This window comes from Telopea speciosissima, chromosome 7 (assembly GCF_018873765.1).
Source record: "Telopea speciosissima isolate NSW1024214 ecotype Mountain lineage chromosome 7, Tspe_v1, whole genome shotgun sequence".
Classification (NCBI taxonomy): domain Eukaryota; kingdom Viridiplantae; phylum Streptophyta; class Magnoliopsida; order Proteales; family Proteaceae; genus Telopea; species Telopea speciosissima.
Window position 1 is genome coordinate 30,036,750 of NC_057922.1, and position 24,245 is coordinate 30,060,994.

Here is a 24,245-nt window from a genome sequence, read left to right on the forward strand (position 1 = left end):
TTTGGCCGGGTCTTCCCCAAATTGTTCGAGGTTTAATGCTCCCATGATTATTTTTATGGGCTAGGCCCACTTTATGATTCGATTATCAAAGAAAATTAAGAAAACTAGAGTGGGTACAGCCATAGTCGCAGTCCTTGTTTTGATTTAGTATCATAGCCACTTATGGCTGAAACAAGACTCTCTTTATCTTGAATACCCGCAATAGGTGCGAGAGTTCGGCATTAATTAGACCATCTATAGTCAAGATTAGGATTTATCTTGAAATGGGAAAGCTAGGAATGGACTTAACAGATTCCATCACAAGAAAGAGAAATAAAAGAATTTGTGAATTCAGAAAAGGGTTAAACATGGAAGGGGATTAGGGTGATATTGGTTACTAAGGCAGAGGGCTTTACCTTGGAGTAGGGCTGATTGCTCTAACAATCCCTGCTTCGGCTTCATTTTCTTTTCTTCTTTTTCTTTCTTCCTCTTCTCCTTCTTCTCCTTCACTTCTTTTCTTTTCTCTCCTCTCTCAATCGGCCTTTCTTTCCTTTCTCTTTTCTTTGTTTTTTGTCAAACGGTTAGAATAAAGTAGAATATCGTATTAGATTGGTTTTAATACATTTTTTTTTTATTAAACAAAACATAAGGCGGTTTATGGGTTTTAGATAAACTTGATTAGTTTAAGTCTTCTTCTTTTAGTCAGCTACAAGTGGAACGGATTTTAGAGGTTCCCTACCCGGTCAAGTGCGCAGGTTCCTCTCATAGGAGGGGCGGAAATGATGACCTCACCCCTTGCCCAAACACACTGCCCAGGTGGGGTGAGGTCGTCATTTATGTCCTCTTATGAGAGGAACCTGCGCACCTGATCGGGCAGGGAACCTAAGAGGAGAAAAATTTGTCAGTTGCTTCCCCACTTAGATAGCTTTTACTATCCTCACAACACCTGTTTCACACAGAAAAATTGCATACAAAGGAACACAATATTTAGGGTTCGAAATCACCTACACAGCCATCTCCTCTTATTAATAGGTTTAGTTTCTATTACAAAAATAGTAGTCTTCTAGTGATTCCCAAATTTGCACTATCTACTACTAAAGAGTAAAGTTGTAGTTTTATAAAATAGAAACAGTTAACAAAGATGATCTCCTAGTATCCTCTTTTACGCAGGGCATAAAGAGAGACAGAGAGTTTCTTAATGGGCCCAAACTTGGACCAAGAATTGCTCCAAGTTTGGGCCTAAACTTGAACCGCAAGTGTGCATGATGGATTGATGGCGGCTGCTGCTGCTGCTTGCTTAATGCATCTTAAAATTCATGTGAGAACTCCGCATCTAACCAAATTGGTCCCTTAAGGTCCTGTTTGTTTGACGGAGAAAAGTGGAAAAGGTAAAAAGGGGTGGAAAACTTATACTTGCTTTTCGCAAACTACCACAAATATAACTGTTTAGTTAGATGTGGTGGGAAACTTCCAAATAAACTCATTAAATACATTTATTCTTATTTGATGAGGTAACACTCCTCTTTTTCCCACCCATTTACTTCCAAACAAGTTCATTAAATGCATTTATTCTTGTTTGGCACTATTCATGGAAAAGTTACTTTTAAGTCTATCTCTCTCCTCTTTCTATTTCCTTTCTTTCCCATGAAATCCCACCCCATGTCCATTTCAGCATTTTCTCTCTCTCCCACTAAATCCCACCCCAGTATAAAATGCATATTTCATTATTTTCTTTTCTTTTTTTTTTTTGATAAAAATGCTTTATTAATGGTGGAACAATGTTCCAGCAGAATCGACATACAACAAAGGATTGCTAGAAGGGGGGGGGGGAGGATATTGAACCCAGACATGGTGTCCTTTTCATTTCTTGTCAACCCAACCCACAACCTGTGAGACCCACCCTCAAAAGTTTCCCACCCCTTTTTATCTGTCAAATAAACAGGGCCTTAGGGATTGAGGCTCAAGCAATAAATCTTCGATAAAGCAGCTTCTCTGAAAAGTGAAGCTCACTGGAGATCAATCCTGTGCAATCTCTATTGGGGATGTAGGTAGTGTGGGGAAACTGTTAATGTTGGGTTTGCCCTGTGTCAAAACTCAAGGACCTGCCACCATGGATGTTTTTTTTTCACCCCTCGAAATATTAGAACTTTCAGTACTTGACCTCTGGTCTATAGACATTCTGCCAAATTCTAGTTTGGTATTCATATTTATATGTTTCTCACAGTTTATTCAGAAATGCTATCTTGGTTGCTTAAATTCTCACTTTTTCCACCCGATTTGGCTTTGCAGAATATTTGTATGAGAGAAGAAAATGTAGGAACAACTGCAACTCCAGATTTCCAAGGGAGCAGTGTAATTGAGCCACTTCTAAGTGCAGGGCACAGTGTTATGATTCTATTAGTGGTTCTATTTTCTGCATGTTTGCATGGACTAATTCATGAAGAATAAATGGTTCTGCAACTATAAAACCAGGATATTACTAGGAGTCTGATCATCTTGTTATTAGAGATGGTTTCTACCAAAAAAACAGAGAGATGGTCACATGGCGGCAACATTATTCTAGTGGACAATGACACCTAAGGAAGAAAAGAATGACACCTAAGGCAGAAAAAAATAAAAATCGCGAACAACAATCACACAGTGAACACAAGGATTTACGTGGTTTGATAAAATAGCCAACGTCCACAGTGAGATGAGATTTGTTTCACTATCAATGGAGAATAGGGTTACAACCGCTTGTCCTCACACCTCTCTCAGATTTCGTCTCAAAGAAAGAACTCTCGCTACATATTTATAGCAAAATCCTATACAAGAATTTTACCAAAATATCCATGTAGTTCCTAAAATGAAATCCCCGAACCCCCGCATGAACCTGCTGGTTTGCCGAAGTCCCGCCAAAACAGCAAATTAACGTGCAAGTGGGCCAATTCCTCCAGGCCTCTTAACGGCCATTCGAAATCAACCCACAAACCAAACGACGGAATACAAGACATCATAACCCCAACATGGCTGCAACATTATTCTAGTGGACAATGACACCTGAGGCTGAGGCTAACCCAGAAGCCACCTGTTGGTGAATATGGCTTATCCTTGTTAGATTTAATGCAAAATGGTAGTAAAGGTGGAATTGTGTAACAGAAATAAGGAAATTAGTTTGCTTAAAGTAGTATTAATTAGGGGTGCAAGTTTGGTCCTATCGGCCCGAACCCGCCCTGGCCCACCCTAAGCCCAAACATGGCCTAGGCTGAGATATTTGGCCTTGAGGGCGGGTCAAGGCTGGAAATTTTTGGCCTTAAGTCAAAGTCGGGTCGGGCCAGGGTTGAGGCCTCGGGCTAAGCCTGGCTTGGCCTAACCCGACCCTATTTTAAATTAAGTTAATACTATAAAATATATATTGATATAATATATATATTATAAACTTTAAACGTTATCCGCATTTTGTTATATAATATATTTTATATGAAGACAATACCTGATATAATATATTTTATTATAGTGTTATTTTACGTAAAATTGATAGTTTTCTCCCAGGTCCATTCTAGCCCATGCATTTCCTTCCCCCTCCCCATGATCAGAGCCAATCAGGGTTAGCCCGGCCCAACCCTGAGGGCGGGTCAGGGTTGGATTTTTCTGGCCCTGAGTCAAGGTTGGGTCGGACTTGGGCCCAACTAAGGGGACTTAGGGTTGGGCTAGGGTTCTATAAAACCCGGCCCAACCTGACCCTGTTGCAACCCTAGTATTAATATATATGTTCTAACTAGCTGCATGAAGAGGATATTGAGGAGGAATGATGAGAGTTGAAAGGACAAAATCAGAGAATACTCAAAGTTCCAATGAGGGTATTTAGCAGTAACACAGACAGGGTATGAGAAAGGAAACAACAAAAATGAAGATTCAGACATTTCAGCCATGTTCATGAAGATTAACACAGGCTATGGTTTTAAAATTCGGACTAGAATCGATGGAATTGATCGATTTGGCTGGGCATTAACCGTGGCATATTTTAAATAAGGGTTGGGTTTCTCTGTGAGGGGAGTGTGGCCCTTGTGTGCAAGTGGGGTCAGAGAGCACATGTGTTGGCATCATGGAGGGTGAGATTTTTGCCTTTCATGGGAGGTAGGGTGATCATTTTGCCCCCTTCTATGTGGGCGTGGGCAGTAGAACTTTTCTCCTTTAATTAAACCTGATTCTATGCATATTGAGTCCAATAGGCTGAGTTTGGTCAACTTCAGCCCAGTTTAATCTATTCCCAGCAAGTCCTATTGATTTCATGACGATTCGGATGGAGAGACCTAAACCTTAATAGAGGCACCAATGACTCAATGAGGATTGATATGCTGCAAATTGGAGTAAAAATAGGGAGAGTTCAGAAAAGTACTTTGATAGAAATGCTATAATAGATAAGGAAAAATATTCTCTAAACTGACAATTGAAACTATGCTAGCATCTTCTTCTTATTTATCCTTCAATATGTTACGATCCCCATATCACTCATATGGGCGGTTGATATCACATTGAGATTTGGTGTGGGATGATATGGTTTTAGGTTTCCTCATTTTATAAGTTGGTGTTTATGAGGTTGAGATCTTCTAAAATTCGTAAAATTTGTATCTTTGGTGTCAAAGGTCGATATTCAATCCCAACCCTAGCACGAAAGTGACGACCTGTTAAAATGAAACCCCTAGAAAAAAAGGTGGTGCTCCTTAAAAAAGGACCACTTGATCCGGAATGGGATGTCCACGATATCGATTTTGAAAACGTAGTGGAAAGCGAATCTGAACACCCCCCCCCTCCCCTCCCCTCCCCTCCCCTCCCCTCCACAACGAAGTGTTCAATGATAGAATGTTCTTGATGGGATGTGACAAATGTTAATGGCCACAATCATAGACAACATTCAGATTTTTGCATTAAAAGGATAAGTAGATTGTCACTTTTTGTTCACACTTGAGCATGGTTCTAAGTATCGGCATCGTATCTAGACGATACGTACGGGTTTTGCTAGTATACCAATACCATATCGGTAGCACGGTATGAATAAAGGGTAAAATGGTCAGAAAACTCATTTTTTAAAGAAAATTCAGAGATAATTTTATCCAATAAAATCGATCCAGACTGATACCATATCAATATCATATCGATTTTGTGAATTAGAGATACCCATTCCGATACCATGCACTTGAGAATAGAAGAGATAAACATGGTAGTTAATTTTAAGAAAATGATTAGTTCACTGAATCAATAATAAGAATTCTTTCTCAATTTACTAAGCATAAAATAAATTAAAAAAAAAAAAAAAAAAAACCAATTGCATTGCATTTCTTTTGTTGTTATCTATCAATCAAATGTATAGCCCACTCAATCTCTTCCATCATCCTCCTTCAATTTTTGTTATAGGGAGGGCAATCACTGTGTAGACAGGTTCGCTAACTATGTATAGTCTCCAAGTGAGATTGAGTTCTGTATAGACATCTACCCCAATATTTGCAACACCTCATTTCTAGAGATGTCGCAGACCAATTTTACCTTAGGATGTAAATCCCCTCTTTAATTAAATTCTTTCTTTCCTTTTCTCCAATATTCTTCTCTTTGGGAAAAAGGAACTTTAAAAAAAAATAGTGAAAAAATAACGTTGTTTGGTCGTGTGAATCTTGTACCCAAACATAGGAGCATATGAAATAACGGTTTTGCCTCTCCTGAAGTAAACGATCACATCCATGTTGATGCCCTCACACATATTATCGTTGTCCCCCGCATTGGTGCAGGATCTATGTGACCAGACAATGATCTCTTGCCCCCCCCACCCCAAAAAAAACTTGTTTTTTATCAAAATGAAAGGATTATCAACATATAAGATGCAATATTCGAACTTGCGATAAAACTTTGTTGAAATTATTAAAATTTTATCTTAAATAATTTGGTTTTGATAAATGGCCGGGCAAAATAATCTATGAAAATCAAAATTTCAAACTTTGGATTGAACACCCACCTTACTCATGGGACAGTAAATAATACATGAGAGTGGATTAGTAGTCCAAAATAAAAGTTAACGATTAAAAGAAAAAGCGAAAGGGTAAAAAGAAGGATAAAAATCCTTTTATAATGCCTTGCAATGAGGGCCTAAGTGTTTGATATGTGGAAGATGTTTCCAACAAAGCCAATTCGATTAAAAAGAACAAAAAAGCTGGATCAATCGACCTCGCATCATTAGATAAAATAGCTTCCACATATCGAGCTCTCAGACATGGTTTAAAGTATCGATCGATACGATACGATATGGACCGATACATATTGGTATCGATCACTATCGATACAATACATACCGATACGTCTCCTTTTTTCTTTTTTAATGAATTGTCTCGAATTGTATCGATATCATCGATACGTCCAGTAAAGGGTTCAGTGGATGGTTTAATACATATCGATATGATATGTATCAGTCGATACGACTCGATACATATCGATACGTATCGATACCATCGATACATTCCATAAAAAATCCATTTTCATTCACAGCCTCTATACAATTCCTAATCTAACGAAAAAATGAAAGAAAGTTCTCAACTAATAGTCTAAAATCTTGCATTTAATCTTGTTTTTTCACACTTTTAAACTAAAAAACCAAATCAAGGAATGCTACAACATCATATTTTGCATCATCCAATACTCTTCAGGACTATAGACGATTACAACATGTGAGAAACTTCATCTTTTATAACAATTTCAATTTAATGCACTTAGTTATACACTATTCACCATTTTAGGTTTTATGCATGACATTTATTATATATTACTTATTTATATTATTTTTTATTCCAAAAATATATTTTCATGTATATCTTGATCATTTCTATATGTATTTATATTATTTGATATGTATCTCTAAAATGATATGATACAATATGATACGTCTTTTAAAATCATCCGACCGATATGATATCCGATATCGATACTTTAAACCTTGCTCCAGACCCAAATTGCAAGATTAAAGCACTGCAGTGGCTTTTTATCGGAAAAAATAACACTTCTGCCAAAGTGTAAATTTCTTAATCTAATCAGAAATTGTACCATATATCAGTGGGGTTCTCCTGTTGGAATTTATTTGGATGTTGATTAGTCATCAACAGCTAAGAATCCACATGGAGAAAACGATGGCCCTTTTGTTGCCTAATAAAGAAGAACATAGATTCAAATGCAAAATTCTTTAATAAAGAAGGAAAAGTCCGAAATACATACACTAGACGTATTACATCTGGCTTGTACTGCTAGTTTATGATCTAGAAATACAAAAGATCTGTCTAATCAACACTGCAACTTGTTTTGTCAACTTGCCTATGGTTTCGTCATAAACAAAAAAAAACAGAAAAAGAAAAAGAAAAAGGGATAGAAATATATGATGATTGGTCATTTTATGGTACGAAAAAAAAAAAAAGTTGAGAAGAAGATATTTTCATCTTCTCAATTAGTAAAATGATTCAATCAGATTGGCCTCTTGAGCCCTTTTAACACTTTGGTGGAATCCCTCATTAATTGATTCCAATTAGGCATCTCTCTCTCTCTCTCTCTCATAAAATAACTTCACTATCCTTTTATGTATAAAATCATTTCGCCACACCTCATTGGTGTACCCATTCCTAAGCTCATTCTCTGAATGCACTCCTTTGATTGTTTTTCCCCCATTAAACAAAATATGGGAGGGTACCGCATTAAGCAAAAGATAATCAAAAAAGCGAAGGATCACTCAGCAAAAAAACTACAGTGCGTGTGTGTCGATCGAAAGGATTGATTCTACTGCTTCCGGAGGATGGCTTCGCCAATGTTAGGATTGATTGACTATCATTTCAAGCAGTTAATCAAACTTAACTTTAGCTCCACATGGGGCACTGGACTGGTTTGGCTGGGTTTTCCCAGTGTCCCTTCGTTGTAGGTGCTAGATACTGACTGTCAACTACCACCGAAAATGAAACTGAGGTGGTCTCACTGGACAAAAGAATCTTGCTTTGCCAGGATGCCCTTGAGGCGCACATAGGTTCTTGTGATCAATTGTTAACTGAAAGAAACCTATCTTACTCCATTAGAGAGACGTATAGAAAGAAAATCTCTAATTGTGGTATACATTTATTTATGCCAATCTCAACAAAGAATCTTCTCCCCAAAAACTAATAATAAAAGGTTGACCGGGTGGCCCATCCATTTTTTTTAACTAAGTTGCTCACTTATTTCAGCCTCATGCCATGTCAAGTAAACTTAAATTGAGAGAAATGTAGACTTTATCTTTTATTAAAATTATAGTAAAATTTTAAAGGGAGAAAGAACGCTACTTGGTCTTGTAGGGGGTGCATTTTTCATCCAAACATCCTTTTAACCGTTGGATTATGACAACTCATTTAAGACCCTTGATTTAATTAAGGAAATAAAAAAAAAAGACTAATTCAATTAAATCATTAATCAATTTATAAATAAAAAAAAAAGTTTATAGGTAATTGTTATTAAGGTTTACAAATAAAACTGATTTAATTATGGGAAGGAGAAAGAAAGAGAGAGAGAGAGAGAGATCGTTTAAGATCTAATTAAGGAATTTTTTACGAAAAATAAAATAAAAAAACAACAATAAACTCTCTATGTATTAAGCAAAAGAGAGAGATAATTATCTAACTTATTTAAAGATAGATAATAATCAATGTTATTTAAATTTTAAACAGCAAGGATCGTGGAAGTTGTTTCACCACGATCCTTGTTGTTTAAATAAGGGTAGTTTAAGTATTTAGGATTTTTCTAATCCATGATGTCATCATTAAACGGTGGCTAACTACCAGACAAAATCTGCTTGAAAGAAATGATAAAATGTAGAAGGTGTTCAAGTAAGGTTTTGAAGAAGGGAAAATATTAAGAAAATGAACAATAATCTAGAGGGTGTCCAAATAATTTTTCCAAAAAAAATATTTAAGAGGAAAAATATCAAGGAAGTAGACTTCATACGGAGAAAGGTTCATTAATTTCAATTGAATCATAATAAGCTGAATTGAATCCGAGTCATTTGGAGCTTTTAAAGTACCCAATTGATCTGTTCTTCCACTCTTCTTGCCGTGTGGTTGATTCCAACTACTCCAATCAGTCTAAAGTTTCTTAATCATAAATTTCGATGTCCTCTCACAAGTGGGATATGGATTCTTTGTTATTGATTAATAAAAAAAGGGAAAATTTCTTAAATCTACTAGATTAAAAAAAAATTACAAAATAAGTATATTTAAAATTAGTTTTACACCATAAAGTTATATTTTAAAAAGATTTACCCAATCCCTAAATCAGTTAGTTTTCTTGTCGTTCAAACTTCAAACTTCCTAATATACTCTTTGACTCAATTTTTTCCTTAAAAAAAGCTAAAGATAATGCCTTAATAGTGTAACCGTTTGCATTAAAAGAAAAAAAGAAAAACCAAACCGTTTGCATTAAAAAAAAAAAAAAAAAAAACCACCATTTGCATAACTTATTGAATTTCCTTTTCTACAGAGAAACTTGCAAGATTAATAGAAGTGGGTTAGATGCTTATTTATCTCTATTTTCTTAGCCCTCTTTCACTAATCATCTTCACTTATCTCTATCTCGTTATCCCTCTTCCACTCGTTAATCATCTTCACTAGTCCCGGTGAGTATTGGCTCTCTCTCACTTTCTTTGTCCCTGTTGCAATTTCTTTTTTTTTTTTCTCTTCGTTGTAGAGGTTTGCAGGGAGAAGGATGGAGTCATAGACAACTAAAGATAAGAAGAAGAGGAGTCCATGAAGAACACAACTAGAGATAAGAAGAAGAGGAGTCCATGAAGAACACACTGCACACCTGACAGACACATATTTGCCACATGGATGTTTGGTTTTTTTTTTTGTTTCTTTTTAAAATGCAAATGGTTACACTATTAAGGCATTATCTTCAGCTTTTTTTAGGGAAAAAATTGAATCAAAGGGTATATTAAGAAGTTTGAAGTTTGGACGGGACGAAAACTATCTGATTTGGGGATTGGGTAAATCTTTTTAAAATATAACTTTATGGATGTAAAATTAATTTAAAATATACTTATTTTGTAATTCTTTTTTTAATCTAGTAGATCTAAGAAATTTTCCCTAAAAAAAATTTGTGGGTCCCTAATCTTATTTCCAAATCATAGCTAAAAATATCTAGCCAACACTGTTGTCTCTCTGGGTGTCAAAAGTAAACCGAAATCGATTATCGAAATCAAATCGAACCATTTAAATTGAAACCGGTAGAACGTTTAATTAAATGGTCCGATTATAATTTTAGAAATGATACCGTTTATTTAATCGGTTTGGTTTGGTTTAGACTAATTAATCTAATGATTTCAAACCGTGTAATCCAATTAAAATCGATTATAACCAAATCGCCTAACTCTTTAAAAACTTAACAAATTTTATTTTTTATAAACAAAAAGTCAAAACCTATCAAGTAGCAACTACTAAGCAGTCATGTTTCTTCATTAATGATTTCTTTTTTCCAAAAAAACTAATAATTTAGTAAGTAACAAGTAATAACTATTAATTAATAACTAGTATTAATAAATAGAGTAGAAAGTGCGTATAGAACCGTCTAACCAAAATTGTGTAAAACCGTGTAGAACCATTTAACCAAAACCGTTTACCAAACGGTCCAGGTTTTGATTATGAGTTAAACGGTCTGATTACGGTTTCTACCCTCAAGCAGTCAAAACCGAACTGAACCAAATCGTTTAACCGAAACCGGACCGTTTAACACCCTTATCTCTGGCCAAGAGGGTACTGTCCATTGCGTATAGGATAGTTTGACCCAATTCCAATACATGGATCCAAGAGATGTGTCTTTCTCCTCCCATGAATTCATGAATAAAAATTCCCCTTTACCCCTCAACAAAGGGGGTTGGGGGTGTTTGCGCCTTCCCATGATCTCATGTAAGTATTTTTTTTTTAATTTTTTATTTCTATTTTACTTTCTTAACAGTGAGCGGGGAATCTTTACATATGTGAGCGTATGTGAACGACTTACAACCATTCAGATGGAATCCAATCTATGAGAATATTCCATCTGAACGGTTGTGAGTTATTCACGTACGCTCACGTATGTGAAGATTCACCGAACTCTCCTTAACATTGGGGGTCCATGTGGATGAAATCTTTATCTACAATGCCATTGGTGCGGATGAAAATAAAGAAGAGCCTTTTGGGGTTTGTTTGGAATGGCGGTGGTTTGGTGACCACATGCATTAAAATTAAAATAAAGGGGTCACTCATGTTTGGGGTCCAAACTCCAAACAAACTCCAAACAGACCCTTTTTAAAAACTATTTCCCGCAATGTCTGCATGAGATCCAGAAGAAAATGACAGATACGGTGTATATCTCTTTTGGCTCTCTCTAGCCGTTAACTCGGACTCTTAATTTTATTAGTAGAGAAGAGAGAATGATGTGATGAACCCACATCAGTGACAGCTCTTATCCACATGGATCATAATTTATCCCTACTCTCTCTCCTTTTCAAGCTTTTTAAAAATCCAAATGGGCTTTAATTATTTACCAGAATATCCATCTCTACCTGTTAATACCCATATAAATACCCTTTACTCAAATACTCAAATCACTCAAAAGGAAGAGAAATTTTCTTCCTTCTGAGAACACACATTCTCTTTCAGTCTTTTTACTCTTTGCTGCTGCTTCTTCTTCTCATTCTATCTTCTTTGTCTTCTTGGTCTGAAATCATCTAGATAGATAGAAAGCCAGACATGGCCATCAATGAAGACAACCAAAATGGCAAAAATAAAGGGACTCAAGAGCTTAGAGAACCATTCATCCCAAGAGAGAAGGTTAATTCCTATGAAGAAGTTGAGTCTCATAAGAGCAGCAACAGGGGAACGATAGGGATGGTTGTGCTCAGCACAGCAGTTTCTGTTTGTGGTGCTTTTGAGTTTGGATCATGTGTAAGTACTCATTGTAGATTTTTTACTTCCACATAGTAGGTTCTGTTTCAAGGAACATTACTTTCTTGTCTCCTCTGTTCTGATCTCAAACTAACCAAAATTACTTCACTTTGATCATGAACTTGGACTCGCCAAAGACAAAGTTCAACTCTGGCAAGTTGGTTGCTCTACATTGGAGCTTGCTCTTGATGGACTTGAAAGCCATTTTTTGGTCTCAAATCCTTGTTTACTTTTCTTGGAGGAGAAACTGAAACTAAATCTGTTAAAGTGGTTTCAGGCCAAGTTTTAATTGGACTCAATAATGAATCCAACTTAAAAACCCCCTTCTCTCTTTTAAATTTCTTCTGCCCACTAGTGTGTCAATAAATCTTTGGCATTCCTACTTGTGTCCATTCAGGTAAGTAGCCAACCATGGATTGAAGCTTAAGAACCATACTTTCATTGCATAGTTGCAACTTCTAGACTTGCAACACTAAATAAGATTCTGTTGTTTTGATAAGCTTAATTCTTCGATTTTGCAGGTGGGTTATTCAGCACCCACTCAATCTGCTATCAGGGAAGATCTTCAGCTATCTCTACCTGAGGTTTGTCCAAGTTCCCATTTTTGTTTTTGTGTGTGTCGTGAAATAGAAACTCTTCAATGAGTACTATAGGAGATAGTCATTCATCAAGCCTTTCTGATTCATTTCTTTCCATGTAAAATGATGGAAAAAGAAAAAGTTTTTGTTCCATAAAAAAAAAACAAAAGTTTCTGTAAAGTAAGATTTTCTATTGTTTTTTTTAATGTAAATTATAAACAAACATATTTAATAAGTACGGAAATTTTTTCAACAAAACAAACAGGGCCTTTTCCTGCAAAATATCCAGTGCAGTAACCTTACTTTTGAGGGTTAAATGAAAAAGGAAGCTTCATTCACTGTATTACATTTAGTTTAGGTTCCAAGCTTGTAATTCAGTAAGTGGTTCTTTTGTTGCATCTGAGGCCTGAGGGTACACTCCACACACATGACCACCTCTGGATTTCCTCTTATATTTTCTCCAAGATTGCAACTTAATTTTCTTTTGGGGTCAAATTTGCAGTACTCAATGTTCGGCTCCATATTGACAATTGGAGCAATGATTGGAGCTGTAACAAGTGGTCACATCTCCGATTTCATCGGTCGGAAAGGGGTATGTAAATATTCACTCTAATAATGAAGCTAGGACTAGTGTTCTTCATTTTTACTAAAGTAGTTTGGTTGCTTATGGAAACAGGCAATGGTAGTGTCAGCCTTGTTCTGCATTGCAGGGTGGCTTGCTGTTTACTTAGCCAAGGTTCATTTTTGTTTCTTAAGTTACTATTCAGATTGTTCCCTTAATATAAACAGAATCATTTATCTAACACCACACAATGTCATTTTTCTTCTAAAAGGGAGCGCTTTTGCTCGATATTGGAAGGGTATTCACAGGATATGGATGTGGAGTTTTCTCCTATGTGGTACGCATGATTTAACAGAATAAGTACCTTGTTTATATCTGAACTAGGAATAATGCTTTCCGTATTGTTTGGACCTTAGTATTGCCTAAAGGATGAAATGACACACTTCATTCAAGATCTTAATAACGAAATAAATGAACAGGTACCAGTATTCATAGCTGAAATAGCTCCCAAGAATCTTCGTGGAGGGCTCACGACCGTGAATCAGGTGGGTGAACCTTGGGTTAACTTCAAAAACAAATGGAGTTCAGTTTTTAAAGGATGAAGTTAGTATCTACTTACTTATTCTCTGCTTGTTCTGTAGCTTATGATTGTTGTGGGATCATCAGTTGCCTTCCTAGTAGGATCAGTTGTTACATGGAGAACACTTGCTCTAACTGGTAACTTCTAGAACCATCAAAATAGTTTATCATTGTTAACCTGAGGTTTGTGAAAACAAAATCTACCTTGTATTGAATTGGTACTGTGAAAAGGAACTGATTGAAAGGTCTTGTTCTTAGGGCTTGTTCCTTGCATTCTTCTGCTCTTGGGTCTCTTCTTTGTTCCAGAGTCTCCCAGATGGCTGGTAAGCACCAAATTGTGAATAAAATGTTGCTCATGTAGAAGGAAAACAAAGGTTGACAAATACCTTTGTGCTTGCAGGCAAAGATGGGGCACCAGAAAGATTTTGAATCTGCAATGCAGAGGCTTCGTGGCAAGGATGCTGATATCACTGAGGAGGTAACCGAAATTCAGGTATGTAAATTCCAGCTCTGGAAATCCAAAGTAGCCTGTTTTTTAAAAGAAGGTACATAAGACTAACTGCAGTGGTATTCACCAGGACTATATTGAGACTCTACAATCCCTGCCAAAAGCTGGAATGGTGGATTTGTTTCAAAGAAAATACATTCGTGCACTCATTGTGAGAACCTTTCTTTGCCATTTAAGAACCAAATCTGTAGTTTCAAGTTATCATTCTAGAAATATATTCATACATCACATCTCACTCTAGAACTTTATGATGATGGCCAGATTGGAGTTGGACTAATGGTCCTTCAACAATTTGGGGGCATTAATGGAATAGGATTTTATGTTAGTGAGACTTTCATATCAGCTGGTGAGGCACATTCAAACTACCTAATTTTGGGTGCTTTGATTCAAAACTTCCTAATTACAATTGCTAAAGTCATACTTAAAATGGAATTGCAGGCTCTTCAGGAAAAACTGGGACAATAGCCTATGCTTGTGTTCAGGTTTTCATCTCTCCCTGTCATCCTGAAAAATGTTCAAGATTTTACAATTGAAACTAAAAATTCATTAAAATTACTTATAGGTCCCAATAACTTTACTGGGTGCACTCTTGATGGATATATCTGGAAGAAGACCTCTTATTATGGTAAGTGATATACTAAAGTAGTTCTCATGTTGTAAGGTAAATGCTATAGATGGCTATGATGAAAATGACAAATACTGTATTTCAGATTTCTGCAACAGGAACATTCCTTGGCTGTTTTTTTACAGGAATGTCTTTCTTCCTCAAGGTAGAGATTCTAATTGTCATTTCAAGAATTTGATACAAAATCAAAATTTCTTTCTCCTCTTATAGTGATCTGATTTTGTGAATCAGGGCCATGATTTGTTACCTGAATGGGCCCCAATGCTAGCTGTAGCTGGAGTACTGGTAAAATAACTGTCACAAATTGCATCACACAATTTTTATGGTTCTCATACAAGGATTAACTTTTCCTTTTTGCTCGTTAATGGATCAGATCTACATAGGATCATTTGCAATTGGAATGGGACCAGTTCCTTGGGTTATAATGTCTGAGGTAACTCGAGATTTATAAAAGCACACTGACAACCACTCTTTGTTTTAAAAGTAGAAACTATGAGAGAGAAACCAAAATACCTCAATGGATTAATGGGTATAATAACATAGCCTGAACATTGACATTGTCACAGATATTCCCAATAAATGTGAAGGGAGCTGCAGGAAGTGTTGTCACTCTAGTGTGTTGGTTTGGTGCTTGGGCAGTTTCTTACACTTTCAACTCTTTCATGGACTGGAGTTCTGCAGGTGAATGAGAATTCATCAAATATCAGCAGTAAATATGTGCAAAAAACTTTAAAATCTTTAACAAAACATGGCATGCTTGTTTGTTTTTCAGGTACATTTTTCTTCTACTCTGGAGTTTCTGCAATAACCGTTCTATTTGTGGCAAAGTTTGTACCAGAAACCAAGGATAAAACTTTGGAAGAAATTCAAGCATCCATTAACATGTAACTTGGGGGGGGGGGGAATCAATGGTTAACAGCCTCTGGAGAAGAATTCTAGAATTTTGATTCAACCTGTTCCTTTGGCTTTTGAAGATGAAGCCCAGTTACTATTTATTGAATATGTAACATCCAAACCAAAAAGGTAGCTGCATGTAGATTCTGGAGAAGAGAATTTTGGAAAGTGGGGAAAACTTCAATTTTCTTTCAAATTCTTTCATAGGACAAGGATTTCAAGACAAGATTGTTCAGATCCACCCTCCACATGATCAGATACCGCTTTAATCCATACTTGGAATGAAATGGCCAATTGGTTTGTCTTCATTTTTCAGTGTCCAGTCCATGCCAGCTCTCCACTCTTCCATGTATTATGTTTTTCTCCATTACAAGAAAATGTAGTGAAAGGCAAGCATTATTGTTCACTTTTTTATGAAATTCACCTACTTTCTCCATTTATCCTTGAGCTTTTTCTGTTTCCCTGTTTTTGTATGTGTTATTTCAGTTCATGGTTAACCAGAGGTCATAAAATTGAGAAGAACATTCTGTGTTTTACTAGCAATATATAAAGAATCCAAATATATTACAAAAACTGTAGCAGCCCTTCTCTTCCTTTCTGAGACTTGAACTAGAATTTCCCATGGACTCTTAGGACTTCAAAAACTTGAATCTTTAAACTGCAAGTATCAAAAGCAATACACAATAATCCTTAGTCCTTGGGGAAGAACACCATTACTGCTCTTGCAGTGAAAGTACCCACATGAACTTGTTCAACCCACAATAAACATTTCTATAGAAACTGAGTATCCTCAACAACACATATCTGATCTTAAGCTCTGGTAGAGTGGGCATGTCTCACTAGTGTCACATCCTTCACTAAGAACTGTAACTTTGTTTAAAGCTTGTGTGTCACCAGCAACATGTCTTGTTAACTATTTGCACGAGACAGAGGATTACAGGTGATGCCTTCGGACTTCCAAATGAGAAATAATTAAAAATTGAGAAGAAAAATAAGAGGAATCTCTGTGAATTTGACCAATCGAATCAATTCCTATTTTTATTGCTGATGGGACCCCAATCCCCAAGTAATGACATTCAAATCCAAGATTCTTTCAAGTAGGGAACATGCAAAATTTCAAGCTTCCCCTGTGTAGGGATTGGAATTATTGATTAGATCTTTGAATTTTTATCCTCTCCTGTTACTCCTGCACGGTGCAATAATGCATCATGCAGTGATTGCAAAGGCCATGTGCACCATGTGGGGTCTGCTGTGCCACATGACCTCTGCAGCGGCGCACGATGCAGTACTGCACTGTGCAATAACAGGAGGTGATAGATCTTTCCGCTCTAATTTCGGCCATTGGAAGAAATTTTTTTCCTTTTATTTACTCATCATATATGTGCTGCATGATTGTGGCAGAATCGAGACCATCTATTAGATAGAGGTGGACCCATTGGGCTCCGGATTGGGCTGGGTTTTTTCAAACCCCATCCTAAACCCTATGTCTAATTCAGTCCAGGACCAGCCCAAGTTTAAGCTAGGATCTCTCAACCCAAGTGCAACCCTACTGGGCTTGGCTCAGCCTGACTCTGATTGACCTGGGCTGCCTCTTATTTTCACCATTTTAGGCCTAGGCAGGGCCGGCCTGCCCTGCCTGACTATGGGCCTGGAGATTTCAACTGTAGTGCATCCCGTGGGCTGTAAAGCATAGTCCAAGCCTTCTTGGGATCAAGGTGGGCTTGGATGGGCACAAACTTGTCAGGTCAAATTTGCATCCCTACCTAAGGTTTGTAAATGGTTCAGTTCGATGTAAACGCTTTAGTTCGGTTCAGTTTGGTACAAGATTTTTTGGGTAGAACCAAAATCAAACCGTTTAGTAAACGTTTCAACTTTCGTTTAAATGGTTTATTTTCGGCTTATTTCTTTTACTTTTTAATTGAAATAGATTTTAAAATGGTTTTATATATATATTTTTAATTTTTTATTCAAAAGGTTTCAAATGTCTCTCCATTTTTAGTGGGATTTTGTTTATTCTTACCATAATTGTTTATTCTGACAATGAATGACTTAACTTACTATGTATATATTAATTGGTGTACTGTTAGTTTAAACGGTTTGGTTTGGTTTAAATTATTTAACTAAATAGCTTCAATTTTGGAGAAAAAAAAACACATTTATTGAACGGTTTCACGATTTTTAATTTTTTTTTGTAAAGGAATCGGTTTCATTTTGGTTTGGTTTTTTTTTTTTTTTTGGTAAAGATTTTGGTTTGGATTTGACATTCTTATCTCCGACTGCACGATGAGATCCGACAATGTATCCAATATTTGTGAGTAGGAAAACGCATCACTGATTAGCTATCATCTTTTAAATTCTAAATAATAATAATAAAGGGGGGAAGGTTTCCTACAAAGGTGGCGTAAGAAGGAACTTGAACGCTACACCAATGAGGGGTTGGAAAATGGTATCATCCATATGGGGTGTACATGGGGCTCACGTTGACATAGTCAGGGTAGATTGTCATGTGGCCCCATTGTTTATTATGTGAAACGTATAAAAAAATCCATACAAGTGTGGCACATGCTTTCTTTTCCCATAACAATAATATGGAAAAATATTGCTATGTTGCCACAGTGCAATTTCACTCTCACATGGGTTTTGTTTTTATTTTCTCTCTCTTGTTATGAATATATGGGTCCCATATGAATAATACTATTTTGAAGACAATCAATGATGTGGCATGCAGATTCCTTTCTGCATTGACTACGTGGTAAACCCTCTCCTATTTTAATATAAAAAAAAGAATTCTATATGGGTAATGGTTTGATTTGAATCGAAATGGGGGTACTAATGCCTTAGTTTAAACCCTTTTCTTAATCAACGATGTATCATGTTTTTTTTTTATGAGAAAAAAAGAAACGATGTATCATGTTTGATCTTTCATTTTTGAACATTGTTAAAATTGGGGGAAAACAACGAAAGATCCTCACGTTTATTGAATTATAAATTCATAAATTTTGCAAAACCTTTGCTTCTGTTTCCTGATTTATTTTAAGGTTTCAGTCGATTCTAGCAATTGTGCACACCATTCTGATGTTGATTTTGATACAACTAAAATTAGAATCGGCAAAAACCAACCCCATACTCTTGAACCTTGGTATGAACCCTCACCTAACAAGAAGCATTTGTAGTCGGAAATTGAACATATTATGTTTTGACTGTGAATAAAGCTAAGGACTGAGTTTTCCTTCAGCCACGATGAATGAGAACATAATCACTGTGGCGCGTGAGAGAGGGTAATTTGGGAAGATAATAAAACCTAGGAGGGGTTTGTGAACCTTGGGATGGTGGTTTTCCATTCACCTAGTGGCTGAGGGAAATTAAGTACTAAAACTAATCTATGAAGAAAAAAAATCAATATTTTTGATTAAAATTAAAACAAATAGAGTCCTAGTTGTACAAATGAGAAGATCACAAGACGAAAACATGGATCAAATCCTGCCTTTATCCCCTCTCCCATGACTTACCTATTTAAAACTAAATGAAATCTACAAAACCCCATTTCCACTTCTCAAATTTTAAGTCCATTGAATTCCATATTTGAACTAGTTTAAAGCTGAGAAAGTCCCACTTAATTGGTCCCATTGAGTACAACTTACCAACACAACAGCTACTGCAATTGAAATGTCTGGCTAACCTTGTCTGAGGCAAGGAAATAATATGATTTCTTAGGCCTATAAAACCATTTTTGAAATCGCATTGGTAATCATCCTATAAGCCCAGGGTCATGGAACAATGTGTTAGAGCAAAACACCAACCAAACCACGAAAAGAAACAAGAACAAAGCAAGATGACACAGAGATATAACGTGGTTCACAAACCAGTATGGTGTGCTACATCCACGGGCGAAGGCGAAGTTGTTTCACTATGTAAATCGGAGAAAGTTACAATGGAGAATTCTCAAGAACACCCAAAACGGCGCTGTTGCTCTCTCCCTAAAACCTTAAAACGAAAAACCCCAAGTCTTCCTCTCTTTACAATAAAGCGGAAAAAAAACATAAATACTCCTCCATCGGATCCGGTCGGCCCAAGCCCTCTGCTACCATCACAGATCTTAGCAAAAGTTTCATTTGGGTAGCCACCAAAAATGTCGAAGCATGTCATTCTTCGAAACGGGTCCAAGAATTCGAGACATACATAACACGATGCAATATTGATTTATTACTCATCAAACAACCATCAGGCATCAGCTTATATCAAACATCCTGAATTCATGTTTTTCTGTTGGGTCTCATATGTTTAATATTATAGTAATTGTCAAACTATGGAAATTTTGGGATGGAATCCATGACATTGTATGAATCCTACTCTTAATTTTTAAGCTGCAAATACTCTTATACAATTGCTTACCTCCATTTCCAGCTCTGCACCTAAATTCTTCTAATGGCTTTCCTTTTCTCTGTTTGTAATTTTGTATTACCCACCATGCAGTACTCAATATTTGGTTCCATACTTACTGTTGGTGCAATGTTTGGATCAATGATGAGTGGGCATATTGCTGCTATAAGTATCACAGGATGGCTTGCAGTCTATTTCTCCAAGGTTGTGTCATTCTGATCACTCTTTCCTATTTCTGGACTTGTTCTAAAGATTCCCATTGTAAAACTTCTCATCAAGTGATGTTATCTAATAATATGAACCATCTCCTTGTAAATCTTCTTACAAAGGGAGCTCTGTTACTCGATGTTGAAAGGTTTCTTACAGGGTATGGGACTGGAGTTTTCTCCCAAATGTGGTGGTATATTTTCAAATTTCTGCATCTCTTCTCTAAATATAAAACTGTACAATGATAATAGTAGAATGGATCAACAGGTACTAGTATTTATTGCTGAAATTACACCCAAGAACCTCAGAGGAGAGCTTGCAACACTGAATCAGGTAGATGAGTTAAAGGAAGAAAACAAGCATAGCTCAACCAGAAAATGTAAGACTATAAATATGTCTACTAATCACTATTTTCTTTGCAGTTGATGATTGCCATTGGAGCATCAAATGCTTTCATAATAGGGTCAGTTGTAACGTGGCGAACACTGGCTCTAACTGGTAAAATTCTAGCCCTATTGATAATGATGTATTTATTGATCCGAAGTTCCTTATGAAATTACCTAGTGATGATAATTTTTGCTTGAAGGAATTATACCATGTCTTGTTCAGCTCCTGGGTTTCTTTCTCATCCCAGAGTCTCCTAGATGGCTTGTAAGAAATTATATTTCAGATCAAACATTGCCTGTAGTCAAAAGAGGAAGGAAACAAGTTGCATAACCTATATTTGAAGGCAAAATCTGGACAACAGAAAGAGTTTGAAATTGCGCTACAATGGCTTTGTGGCAACAACACTGATATTTCCCATGAGGCAGATGAAATCCAGGTTCAAACCTTCAATGCCTTACACCCATAAGGACAACAAAATAAGGTATATGAAGATGTGAGGGACTGACTAGATTGGAACTTTGACAGGATTACATACAAACTCTTGTACACCTTCCAAAAGCCAAAATATTGAAGATGGAATAATGAAATTTCTAAAATAATCAGAATAATTTATAGGTCTTGCTTAGTCAAGGTGGGGGTGCTCACAGAGACTGAATGTAAGTTTCTATTTTTACTTGAGTTAATGTTCAGATAGGAGTTGGCCTATTTATTCTTCAACAATTTGGAGGAGCAAGTGGACTTGGTTATTATGCAAGTGAAACATTTGTGTCAGCTGGTAAAATAATAATTGACCACATTATATAGTCTCAAATGGTTTTCTGCTCCTTTTATTCTCAATGAAATGCTTGACCTCTAATCTCTACTGTACAATCTCAGGTCTTACTTCGGGCAAAATTGGAACAATAGTCTATGCATGTCTTCAGATTCCAGTTCTCTAACTGCTTTCAAAGTTTCAGTATATCTCATTTTTTTTGGGCTAATGAGGGGTCTGGACCTTCGGCCTGACTAGACCCCCCGGGCACATGCACCAGGTCAGCACCGGATCCTATGAGAACCATAAAAGCCATGGGGCTGACCCCAAAGATGTAAGGGGAGTTGAACTCAGGACGCGGGTCGATTTAGGGACTCTCCCTTCCTAACTGAGCTACACCTGGGGGGGGTGGGTTTCAGTATATCTCTTTTCAAATTCCCAAATAAAAATTGATTTGCAGGTTCCAATAACTGAGATTGGTACAATCTTAATGGATAAATCTGGAACGAAACCTCTTCTTATGGTTAGAAACATACAATGTCTGTTCTTAGTTCTGGAAATCAATAGTAGATAATGCAGTTGTAAGGAAGATTTGCATTTCAGGTTTCTGCAACAGGGACATTCTTAGGTTGCTTTCTAGCTGGAATTTCTTTCTATATAAATGTACCCTTTCTTCACCCAAAAAACAAAAAAAATGTACCCTTTAAAAATCCCTATGGTGTTACATGATGGGTTACTGCAGTCTCTTTCATTTATTAATAAGGTAAGATCATCTTTTGAACAGGGCCATGGAAAGCCCAATAGATAAGCCAAATAAGTAAGTGGAGCATATGATTAACTCAAACTCACAAACCCAGCCTTATCCCAACAAAATTTGGGTTGGCTACATGAATTCTCTTTCACCAGTCAACTCTATTTAAAGCCATACTTGTTTCTTACCTTAAGCTATGCATGTCTTTCCTCACTACTACTCTTACAGTAATTTTTGGTCTTTCTAGTTTACTACTCGTCCATCTTAATTACATCCACATTTCAGTTACAGAAAGTTTGGTTATATGCTGTTTCTTCATGGCCCAACATTCAATTCCATACATCATTGCAGGTCTTATAACCATCCTATAAAAAAATTTCTTTATCCAGGTCTGGGACCGGTAGAATTAAAACTAAAGTTTTTACCTCAATGCATGTCTTTTTGGCAGATATTTCCCATAAATGTTAAGGAAACAGCAGGAAGCTTCAAGAAACTTCAGCAAAAACACATCCATGTTTGCAGATTGTTAATTACTCTGTGGCTTGTATATTACTTTTCAGGTACCTATTTCCTCTTCTCTGGTTTTTGTGCCTTAACCATTTAATTTATTAGTGGCAAAGTTGGTCCCAGAAACCAAAGGAAGAACTCTTGAAGAAATTCAAGCTTCCATGAATCCTTAAACATCTAGAAATAAAAAAGGATGTAAAAAACTGGTTATTGTCAGAAAGTTTTTGAAACTTTAGTTCTTCTAATGCAAATGATGTCAATTCCATCTGAAAGTGACAAGATTGACTGCATATGACTGTCCATGACGCAATCTCTAAAAGTTAAAATGGTTATCCTAAAATCATGCATTACAATCCATAAATCTTATTCATGATTAGATAGTGCAAAATTTTTGACTTATACTCTTGTTCTTCTTGTTGGTTAAGCTAGGACAAAATCTAAGTAGACAACAAGAAAACATAATTAAGATTGCCTTTTGAGGCATGTAGTGGTATATCATGGACTGTGGTATTCAAATTGTAATGGCTTCATCTGCTTCCATGAAGATAACTGTGGCATGATACAAAGCCATGGTTATTGCCAAGCATTTCCATTTGATAGTATCTCAGTTCTGAGGAATTTTCACTGATCTATAACTTAGTTCATAACTCTCTCAAACAATTTCCACCAGATCGAATATTTTCCTCATCTCTTGAAATCTTGATTCCCCGTCTCAAGAATCTTGCCCAAGTAAACATTGAGCTCTGAAAATTGACCTGTAAGATCCTAGGAGCCACTGGATTTCAAATTTTAAGCTATGCATATCATTCCTCACAAAGTTGAATTCCTCTTCAGTGACTTGAAGACCCATTAAGCTTGAATCTTAACTTCATTTTGAAATTTCAATCATGGACCAACAGACTCTTGGACAAGTCTACATGTGGAGACAAGATACCCTTAAGGTCCCCACTAAGGCTTGTATGCCATGAGGGTCCTTTTACATTTTAAGGTCTTGGAGCATGGTAATAATTTTTCTGTGAGGATTCTTGTGATGCTAACAATCTCTTCACCATGGTGATTTGATGCCATGATTGGATTTCCAAAATATTGAATGTCATTGTTAACTCTCACCTGCTATTGTTCAAGGTCCGAAATACCCTTAAAGAGCACCCCAGTGCACAAGGCTCCTGCTACTGCAAGGGCTGGGAGGGGCAAATGTGGGCAATCTTACCCCTGTTTCGCAGAAAAGAATACCCTTTTTCAATCCAAACAAAGGGTCAAATGCCATGGATGAAGAGATTCTCTCTTCACCATGGGTTAAGAAAACTGGGTCCCTTTTAAGTGATCTTTCAGTGTTTGAACTTTGCTCAAATTACAAACAATGAATCAAAGAAACCAAAAAAATGCTATGTGATGGGGATGTTTCAACTCATACAATCCAAATCAGCATTACCTGGACCAAACTGAGAGAAACAAACAGACAGAGAGACAGACCCACCCATCGAAAGATAGAGAAAGAAGAGAGCAAGCAAACCTAAAATTAGGGTTTCAAAAATCAGGATCGAATTGGCCGATTCGGATCAAAACCGGCCAAAACCGATCAGAAT

At 36.5% G+C, this 24,245-nt stretch overlaps 1 protein-coding gene and 1 pseudogene across 3 annotated transcripts; both read left to right on the forward strand.

Moving 5' to 3' along the window:
* The first annotated feature begins 11,664 nt into the window (after positions 1-11,664).
* LOC122666764 (sugar transporter ERD6-like 16) lies at positions 11,665-15,680 on the forward strand. 3 transcript variants are annotated; one of them, XM_043862829.1, is made up of 18 exons: positions 11,665-11,930; positions 12,452-12,514; positions 13,011-13,100; positions 13,185-13,244; positions 13,342-13,407; positions 13,550-13,615; positions 13,712-13,787; positions 13,908-13,972; positions 14,050-14,142; positions 14,228-14,308; positions 14,419-14,503; positions 14,596-14,639; positions 14,720-14,785; positions 14,871-14,927; positions 15,014-15,067; positions 15,156-15,215; positions 15,349-15,463; positions 15,555-15,680. In XM_043862829.1, the coding sequence occupies exons 1-18, from the start codon at positions 11,736-11,738 to the stop codon at positions 15,668-15,670; spliced, it is 1,452 nt and encodes a 483-aa protein (XP_043718764.1). In that variant the 5' UTR covers positions 11,665-11,735; the 3' UTR covers positions 15,671-15,680. The 3 variants fall into 3 exon arrangements, with proteins under 3 accessions (XP_043718764.1, XP_043718762.1, XP_043718765.1); XM_043862827.1 differs by having other exon boundaries at positions 14,720-14,782; positions 14,868-14,927; XM_043862830.1 differs by lacking the exon at positions 11,665-11,930 and adding an exon at positions 12,238-12,327 and having other exon boundaries at positions 14,720-14,782; positions 14,868-14,927.
* Positions 15,681-20,143: 4,463 nt separating this feature from the next.
* Positions 20,144-21,588, forward strand: LOC122668432 (annotated as a pseudogene).
* Positions 21,589-24,245: the final 2,657 nt, after the last annotated feature.

Coding starts and splice junctions, on each gene's coding strand:
- LOC122666764 (XM_043862829.1), top strand. CDS start 11,736: ATGGCCATCAATGAAGACAACCAAAATGGCAAAAATAAAGGGACTCAA. Junction 13,408..13,549: donor GTGGAGTTTTCTCCTATGTG/GTACGCATGATT, acceptor ATAAATGAACAG/GTACCAGTATTCATAGCTGA. Junction 15,464..15,554: donor CATGGACTGGAGTTCTGCAG/GTGAATGAGAAT, acceptor TTTGTTTTTCAG/GTACATTTTTCTTCTACTCT.